Source organism: Anser brachyrhynchus (genome assembly GCF_964034855.1).
Source record: "Anser brachyrhynchus genome assembly, chromosome: 9".
NCBI classification, from domain to species: Eukaryota; Metazoa; Chordata; class Aves; order Anseriformes; family Anatidae; genus Anser; species Anser brachyrhynchus.
Genome location: NC_137703.1, coordinates 13,559,391 through 13,569,166, shown reverse-complemented (window position 1 = coordinate 13,569,166; position 9,776 = coordinate 13,559,391). Strand labels below are relative to the sequence as shown.

The following is a 9,776-nucleotide window of genomic DNA, read 5'->3' as shown; positions in this document are numbered from 1 at the left end:
ATAATTCTTTTGGGATGTCACAGGCACAGAGAAGCTCGAAAGAATTATCATTGCTGACAAGATGTTTGACCATGGACAAGTGTTCCTCATTAAGAACAGGTTCTATTTTCTACTTATAAAAACAAACTTCCTGCACAATCCAGCTAGAAGGAAATAGCCTTATTTTTATATGGACACATTTGTGTTTGAAGCCAGCAGGGGGTGTGCTCCTTCGCTGTCCTTTTATCACATTCATGCTTGGCTTTCCCTTGCCCTTCCAGAGAAACTCCTCTCAGTACATCATCAACCCCTGACCTGAAATAACACAAAAATATCTGTGAAATGATCCTGTGTCTTATTTGCAGACTAGCACAGACCGCTAAGTCTACTATACCTCCACATCAGACTGAGGGCTAGTCATCTCACCCTTCCTTGCTTCCTGCTGGGTCTGTGCTTGCCTTGCATTTTGGTGGTAATTCCTGGCTCTTCTGCAATGCACATCATCTTGCACTGCTTGCACCAATGTGGATCTAATGCCTCAAGTAATGGCATGAATTGCGTGTGGTTACCCAGAAATGCAGTGGCAGAACTGTAAATAGAGCTTGGCTCTCCTGGGTCTCATTAGGATTTTTTTTTTTTCCTTCTCAGTGCCATCTGAGAAAAAGGCTCTTTCACCAGCCTCCCTAGCTGAAACTCATCACTGCAAGGAGCTGGCACGTGGGAGCAGTCCAGTTGAAGTGAATGGAGTGGCTTGAAGGTCTAAAGCCAATCACCTGGATGAACTACCTGACGTCATGCAGGGAAGGTCCAATATTTGCTGAAGGCAGTAGAAATCTCCTAAAGACTTCAGTAATTTCTGGCTTAAATCCTAGCAGAAGCCAGGATTCAGTAGACATAAAAGCATGTACAGAATTAGAACATCCTACTTATATCAACACTGGTTAATGAAACATATGAATGTGTGTTTAATATTTTATCTCCTTGCAGTATTGTCAGATGTAGCTGTGGATTGCCCCATTATCTAAAGCTTAGGAATCTGCACTCTTTCTGCATGGCTTATTTTCTGTATGTTGGCCTCTAATTTCCACATGTTACAAATCTAAGTCTGGTGTTTATAATGTGTTTGGGGCCTGAAAAGGATACATAGACAAACCTTAGTTCACTCTTACAGATTCAGCACAGTTAATAATGATGGTCAAGGATTTTACATTATGGCCAGTTTGCTTCCATTGTAACAACCACCATTGTTTATTTTTAGTGTTTTACTAAGGACAAAAAGAAGGTGGGAAGCAGGAAGGAGGGGGCACATCTAAATGATTTATATTTTACAACTTTAAATAAGACTTTCATTTTATTAAAAACCTACATTCCCTTTACCCAAAATTTTCCAGTAACAGAATTTCTCACAGAACAGGATTTCCACATTTCAAGCAGCTCTAACAGCAACACACACCTCAAAGGGGCATTGTGAGCATGAATTAATGACGGCTCCATCCTCACGCACACAGGATCCCTGGCCCCAGTCCAGCAGAGCACTTAGCGTGCAGGTTCACCGCCAGGCACATGAGCTGGCCCTGTGGTTTCAGCAGGTCCCAATGCCTGTGCTTAAAGCGAAGCATGTAGGTAAGTGATCACTGGAGCAGGGTCAAAGGACTCAGCACCTTGCAGGCTGAGCTCCTGATACCTCTGCTGCATCCTGAGATCTTCAAAAGGAAGCATCAATGTGTGGAAGAGGCAGATGTTTGCCTATAGAGCTGCTGCGTAAAATTTAACCACGTGAGCTCTCCTAGATTTGATGTACCTGCCAGGCCATAGAAGGTGCATTGTTTATTTAAATAAGTTTTTTTGTTGTTTGTGTGTTTTTTTTTTAATATTAGCTGCTTCAGAACTGATATAACAATAACACTTGTGCCCATTGCAGACAGGTAGTGTGCAAGCTGGCAAGGGGCTTCGGGGGTGACAAGAAGCTCTTTGACAATTGCATGAGCAGTAGAAGCTTCGACAAAGAAAATGCAGGACTAGCCATGAGATGAGGTGGGTGTTTTAGTGCAGTTTTCAGTCAATAGCTGGGCTGGATTCTGCCAGCCGTAATCATTATGTCATTATGGTCCTGCACGTGGTCCTTATCTGTTTGAAGTGTCCCACCCAAGGCATGAGTCCTTTACAAGGCTTTTGGACCTTTTTTGAGGATAACAGGAACTTGTGCCTGTTGAGACAATAGAAATTAATTTTCAGTGACTTGGAGATGACAAAGAATAAGTTCCTAAAAGAGAACTGCCCTAAACCCACCTTCTAAGTCTGTGGTGCATCTTATCCTTGACAGTATGACTGAGCATCTTAACGGCCATGGTGGCACGGAGCTGTATTGGAGAGGCCAGAAGTAGAGACTGGCTTTTATTACCTAGCTAGAGCTTTAAATAGAGCATTAATATTGCTAAAAAAAAAAAAATCCTAAGGAGAATGAAGTGATACGATCAATACGGGAAACCTGAGAGCTGTGCTGCCTTGTTTCTCCAAAATGAGATGGGAAATCGGGGAATAAATTTTTGCAGACTGCCTTTTTTTTTTTTTTTTCTCCCCCTTTCCTTTCTATTGAGCATCCAAGCGTCAATATAAAACCAAGTCCGTAGCGGTAACACCTCTGTCCCTTCTGGGGCTGGGTGGCCGCTGCGACCCTCGCGGGCAGCAGGGGGAGCCGGAGCCCCGCGGCAGCGGGAGGTGTGCGTGTCTGGCTGGGGCAGCAGTGGCTAAAGCGCCCCTAAAGCTGATAAATCTTGCGGTAGTCTGGGGCTGTCAGTCAAGCTCAGATGCAAACCAGTTGCAGAAAGTACTGCGTAGAACATGGGCGACAGGGATCGATCAGCAGATGAACTGCACGGCAATACGTGCTCTGGATGGGAACTCCTTTGCCTGTATTTAACTGAAAGCATCGAGGAATTTCAGAGTGTCAAGGCCAAAAAGCTATTTTAAAGATATAAAAGGTGAGCAAAATTTAATAAATTAATACTAAGTTTGGTCAATTTCCCTAAAGTTTAGTATGTGAGGCCAAACTAGGACCTTCAATCATTTCAGCTAACGCCTTTGTGCAAAGCAGACTGTACAACTCGATGAGTAACTGCTGCCTTATCTTGGGATGGTGACTGAGAGCCCTCACCCTTCCAGTCTTCAAAACAGCAAACTTTTGAGATAGGAAGGAGAAAACGATTCTTTCTTGACAGGCACATGGCCCTTCTTGGTTGTTTCGTTACCCTTGAGGGAACACAGGATGCACAGCACGCAGCGTTCCCAAGACAAATGGTGCTGGCTGGCCTATGAGAGATGAGGCTCCTGCAGTTGTTGTTGATTTTTTTTTCTCCCACCGACGAGGCCGGGTGACTGTTAAAAGCCTCACTAACACCCTGACCCTCCTGCAGCCTTTGCTGGAGATTTCCTTGCCCTTTGCAGGACAGAGAGGAACACAGACAACACTGATGTCAGCCTTGTCCAGGGTCAGGGCTCGGGGTCAGCTCCAGGGTCTGGGGCTCAGGTCCGGGGCTCGGGGTTAGCTCCAGGGTGTTGGCTTAGGGTCAGCTCTGGGGTGGGGGCTCCAGGGTTGAGGGTTCGGGGTTGTCTGCAGCGTCAGGGGCTTGGGGTCAGGGGCTTGGGTCCAGGACTTGGGGTCACCTCCGAGTTCAAGGCTCGGGGTCAAGGGTCCGGGGTTGAGTGTCCGGAGTCAAGGGGCTGGGGCTCAGAGCTGGGGCTTGGGGTTGGGGCTTGGAGTCAGCTCCGGTCCGGAGCTCAGGGTCAGGTCTGGGTCCAGGTCCGGGTCCAGGTCCTGGGTTCTGACCTGGGTCCAGGTCCAGGGATCGGATTCTGACCATGTCCAGGGCTTGGGCTGGGGCACAGGTCTGGGGCACACGGTTGGGTCTTGGTCCAGGTCCGGGTCCAGGGCTCAGGCCCGGGTCCGGGCTTCGGGTCCAGAGCTCGGGGTTAGCTCTGGGGTGGGAGCTCCAGTATTGAGGGTCCGAGGTCAGTTCCAGGGTCTGGGGCTCGGGGTCGGGTCTAGGGGTCGGGGCCTTTATCTTGAGTTGAATTTTTTTGCAGCACTATGTTTGCAGTGGTAACATTGCTGTCAAGGTGTTCTTGATTAAAAATGATCTTAACTGTAATAGTGAATTCACTGAGTGTGGCTTTGTATAATGACTCCCATGATCATAACATTTTTTCCTTTATCACAGATACAAGAAAAGCTCTTTCCAGCGAGATAGAGAAGGAATTAATTATACCTCTGCCTCATCCTGTGAGACCAGAATACATGGAGTAACTATAAGCTGCGATTCTCGGGAGACATACTGAGAGTCTTGGGTTCCTTCTCTGCCTGCCCTCCAAGGCCTTAGGGATGAGAAATTTTAGGCTTAATGTTTTTCCCCATGAAATACTGTCGTGTTAAGGGGCGTAGCTGACTACCTGTTATGGGTCTGGTTGGATTCAGGGTACTGAACTATCACGGTCACGGATTCACCAATAATGTAGCACGTCCTCGGTCTAGTCGCGTCCAGTGAGAACTATCACGGCTAGGAACAATGCAATGAAGGGCAGTTTATTAACAGCAACAGGGACACGGGTTCTTTGGATTGCTGGAGACAAATTCACTGTCCACAAAAGCAAGGGAGCATGCATGAAATACACAGGTACTCATCCTGGCTATTAATGCGTTAAAAGGCACAAAGACTCTAGAGATTTCTAAGTTTCCATGGAGACACCTGGTACAACCAAGTGTTCAAATCTTACCCCACGACATCCCAATGCGGGTGGAAGAGAGGCTCAGCCCATCGACTGATCCCAGAAGTCAGAAAGGTATCCTTCGTGATGGCATCTTCCCTAACATCCCCTTTCACTTAAGCCAATTTACATTATCTGCCCATCTATTCTCTTTAGTCACCAGTGATAGGACCCACAGGAATAGTGTCAAGCTGCGACAGGAGAGGTTCTGGCTAGACATCAGGAAGAGGTTCTTCACCGAGAGGGCGGTCGCACACTGGAACAGGCTCCCCAGGGAAATAGTCACTGCACCAAGCTTGTTGGAGTTTAAGAAGCGTTTGGACTGTGCACTTAAGTCATATGGTCTGAATTTTTGGGTTGATCTGTGTGGTGCCAGGAGTTGGACTCGATGATCCTTGTAGGTCCCTTCCAACTCGGGATATTCTATGATTATTTTCTGTCCTTTGAGGTGGAGCTTGAGTGACTCTAGTCAGGCATATCTTGGCTATGATTGGTAAAAAGTTTTCTCACTTTCGTTTAAAGGAGAAATTCAGAGCGCATGCTCAGTGAGGGGTGGTCGCACCTTGGAGGCACAGAGCTTTTGGGATGGAGGTGTGTTTTGGTATTATAATGATGATATAACGAGCAAAAGTTCACTAGAGTACAATATATTTTCAAAAACATGACAGGTCATTGGCTCTGGGTAGCAAACGTGCAGCTTATCGGTCTCAGTGCACACAAGAGCATCGGGTCCCCATCTCGTCACAGCCTATCCGTGGTGTCTCCACTCCACTCTATGCTCTGTACTGTTCCTTAGAGTCAGCACTCCCACAAAGTTCCCCTAGTGCAATAGCATGTAAAGTTGGAGGCCTAGGGAACACTTAGGTAGCGCAGCTACCCCCCACCCTGAAAGCTTCTTCAGTGCTGTACGTTTTCTTTAAAATGTGAATATTAGTTTAATTTGCCTAGTTACTTCAGGCAATTACTCCACAAATACCAAAAGCGATATTGAGATGCCTACTTCCAGCATCTCCACTGGTAATAATAGCTTCATACTTCTATGCTTATCCTCGTGGCTTTTCCTTTCAAATACTGGAAAGGCAGAGACTGTTCAACAGTCATCTCTGATCCAAAAAACAAAACTCTGATTTCATCCCAAACCAATGCTGCCTGATGTCAGTAAAATTGCTATTACTCTCGGTCATCCTGGCCGTCGCAGTTGTGCCTCTGTTGGGCTCTCTGTCCAACCCTGTTGATCACCCCTGTCCTGCTCTCTGCCCCGCTGGCTGTCCGTCCACCCAGTTTGTCTCTTGCTGCTTGTGTCCCGCTTGTGCCCTTTTCCTTTTTCTTCCTCCTTCTGTGCACCACAGCCCATCTCCGCAGGAGGCAACCGTTCCCCATGGGATGGACGCCAAGACGGACAGACAGACCTGCTCGATGCCTGAGCCCCGCAGCCCCCCAGTGTGAAGGGGAGAACGTCCGGGCAGGGAGTTCCGCCGCAGTCTCCCTCCCAGGAGTCCTGCGCAAGAGTTCAATAAAGTTCGCTTTTGGGCTTGTGCTGCCCTCTGTGTTGGTGGCCGCTGTAAGTGGCTGTGTCACTGGGTGCAGGTTCCTGGGTGCGGAGGGGGCAGGGGCTGGGGGGAGCCGATGGATACAGACAAGCGATTTGGGTGTGGGGGCCACGCTGCTGGGGAGGCTGCAGGCTGGGGGGGGAATGGCAGCAGTGGCGGGGGGAGGCCAGCGCTGCCTGTGCTCCCTGGGCCAGGTGTGCCGGGGCTGCCCTGCGTGGAGCGAGCCATGGGCGAGCGAGACCCGGGCTGCGGCTGCTGCGGAGGAGCAGGTGAGGGAGGGCCTGGGGGTCCCTGGCGGGAGGCAGGGAAGGGCGCTGGGGAGGCTGGGTCCTGCGGGGCCGGGGCCGGGGGCAGGGGGAGCCGCGGGGGGCAGGCGGCGGGTGAGGAAGCACGGCTCTGGCTGCGGGGCGGCGGCCGGGAGCACCTCGCCCCGCAGCACGCCGGGAGTTGTGGTCTTCGGGCTCCGGGCTTCCCGTCGGCCACGCCGGTTACCGGAGCATGCCGGGGGCTGCAGTTTCACGTTGCCGCTGGGCACGGGCCCGTTTAGGACGGGCAGTTCCTTCCTCCGCGCCACGGAGCGGGGTGCCTGCTCTTGCCGTTTCCGTGTGGTGTTCCTCGCGGCTCCCGCCGCTCCCCTTAACGCGCAGCCGGCCCCCGGAGCCGTCCCGGCCGTTCCGCTGCCGCCCACGCACGGAGCAGGCAGGCGGCGGCGCCCGGTGCCCGGCGGCCGAGCCGCGAGCGGCGCTGCGGGACGCGTGGCGCTCTGCTCCCGCCTGCTGGCCACAGCCGGGTACTGCAGGCGGAGGAGACGCGCATGCGCTGTAGCAGTGGCCAGACGTCGTGCCCCGCAGCATGCCGGGAGTTGTGGTCTTTGGGTTTTGAGCTTCCTGTCGGCCGCGTCGGTTTCCGTGGCATGCCGGGAAATGTAGTTTTTCACGTTGCTGCTCGGCTTCCTGGCCGGGCAGGGACTCTGCTCGGGGCGGTTATTTCCTCCCCGAGGCGGCGCGGGGCGCGTTTTTCTGCCGTTTTCAGCTGTGGTTTTCTACGCGGTTCGCGCCGCTTCCGTTATTGTGAAAACGTTTTGGGAAGCCGTGCCTGCCACTCTCAGGACGGGGGCGATAGCGCCCTGTGCCACCACCCGCTGGCAAAAAACATCAGTAACGCAGGCGGAGCCGTGCAGGGCTTCACAGAATCACAGAATCATCCAGGTTGGAAGAGACCTCCAAGATCACCGAGTCCGACCTCTGACCTAACACTAAGTACTCCACTAAACCATATCACTAAGCTCTACATCTAAACATCTCTTAAAGACCTCCAGGGATGGCGACTCGACCACCTCCCTGGGCAGCCCATTCCAATGCCTAACAACCCCTTCAGTAAAGAAGTTCTTCCTAATATCCAACCTAAACCTCCCCTGGCGCAACTTTAGCCCATTCCCCCTCGTCCTGTCACCAGGCACGTGGGAGAACAGACCAACCCCCACCTCGCTACAGCCTCCTTTAAGGTACCTGGAGAGAGCGATAAGGTCTCCCCTGAGCCTCCTCTTCTCCAGGCTGAACAACCCCAGCTCCCTCAGCCGCTCCTCATAAGACTTGTTCTCCAGACCCCTCACCAGCTTCGTTGCCCTTCTCTGGACTCGCTCGAGCACCTCCATGTCCTTCTTGTAGCGAGGGGCCCAAAACTGAACACAGCACTCAAGGTGTGGCCTTGGGTTTCATTAGTTAATTTAATCACTGATACTTTACAGGCCAGTAATGACCTAGCTGCCCCAGTGTATTGGGTTCACATGGCAAGGTTCTGGGGGGGCTGCAGGGGCAGCCCCCGCAAGAAGAATCCAGCAGCCGCCCCGTGGCAGGTAAGGGACAATTTCAGCCGGCCCCAAAGGGCGCCCACCCCTGTCCAAAGCCAAGCCATGAGCAACACAGTCCGTGCCTCTGTGAGAATACATCCAAGAAAATGAAAACAAACAAACAAACAACAAAAACGGGCTGCTCAACAGCAGCTGGGAGAGCGAGGAGCAAGAAACTTCCCTGCGGACACCAAAGTCAGCGCAGAAGGAGGGGGAGGAGGCACTCCAGGCAGAGGAGCCGAAGCCCCCCTGCGGCCTGTAGAAAGGCCCCTGGTGGAGCAGGCTGTCCCCCGTCCCTCCCCAATACTTGGAAAACTGACCAAACATCACGGCAAATATACCAAAACTTCTAGACTGCTACTTAGATAACGCCTACATCCTCTTTCCCTGCTCATTCAACTTCAAACAGCTCTGTCAAACACTACATACCACACCTTTAACACCTTCAACAACTCTTTTAACACTTCTATCTTTCTCCAGCCTGTACTTTCACCAAAGGCTCCATCAGGGGCCAACTTAATTCCATACTTTTTTTCCCTCCAGGATGCTGAAACAACATATCAGTATACCGTATTTCATCCAATTTTCCTTCTCTCCTCCTTCTTCCACTCCGGATATTCCTACCTGAAGTGGCCAGCCTGGTCACACTTAAAACATCAAAGCCTGTCCCTGCTAGGATTCAGGCTGCAACACAGGCAGCCTTCCTTGCCTGCCATTCCTTCATCTCTCTTCCTCTCCTTTCCATCCTGGCCCCGACTCCCCCTGAAGATTTTCTTCCTCTTTCTCCAACCCTCTGCCTCACTACCTGCTACACTGTGAATACCATTAGTGTTGCTCTCTGCTTTTCCTTCTCATCTCCCCTCCTGACATACAACTTCAGGGCCTCCCGCAGGAGGGCCCCCCCAGTGACTGTTCAACACATACCCCCACCTTCTGGAGCTTTTTCTGTGTATATTGCCAGGCTTTAATCACAAAATTAACTTTCAAGAGCCCTTGGGATACCAGGTCCTCGGGATTCATTCACGAGTATTTTCTCATTCTGACCCCAAGTCTCTCATATGATTTCTGTGTTGCGCATTATTATTATTCCAGCCAGGATCGGCAAGTGGGTATTTCTGCCCTGCCGGTATTACCCCTGGTCCTGGAGGATGAGCTCTATCCCATTCTTGTATAGCAGATCTCCTCCTGATCATTCCCATTTCTTCCCCTGTAAACAACATATTTAGTATAGACATCACTTCCCCCCAAGAGTATAAGTTAGGTCCTAGGAACTGGTCTAATTGTTCAGCTAACCTGATGGGGTCCTCAATTAAAGACTTCATCTCCTTCTTAAAACCCCTAACACCCCTCTGCCGGTAAGGGGGGGGAGGGAGTTCATCTAAGAGGATACACAGTTAGTGCTAGTACTGTTAGTATCAGGGAAGGCAAAATTCTCAGTATCTCTTCTACCTTGTTCTAATTCTTGCCAGAGCCTAGAGTACGCTCTTCTCTAGGGACAGTGTTAATTACAGTCCCTGTCTCTCTTCCTGGAGTGACTGCTGCTGCCACCAGTGCAACATTAGGATTATAGGGAGCATAACTTGGCTCCTTCTCCGAAAAAGGAATCTTATGGTTTACATATAAATTTAAAGCCTGAA

The 9,776-nt window shown here is 50.8% G+C and overlaps 1 protein-coding gene across 1 annotated transcript; it reads right to left on the bottom strand.

Moving 5' to 3' along the window:
- Positions 1-527: 527 nt before the first annotated feature.
- LOC308200184 (uncharacterized protein) lies at positions 528-9,338 on the bottom strand (the record flags this gene model as incomplete). Its single annotated transcript, XM_080605444.1, has 3 exons — positions 528-2,185; positions 4,750-7,332; positions 9,273-9,338. 2 exons carry the CDS (start codon positions 9,336-9,338, stop codon positions 5,911-5,913), a joined length of 1,488 nt encoding a protein of 495 aa, XP_080461570.1. The 3' UTR covers positions 528-2,185; positions 4,750-5,910.
- Positions 9,339-9,776: the final 438 nt, after the last annotated feature.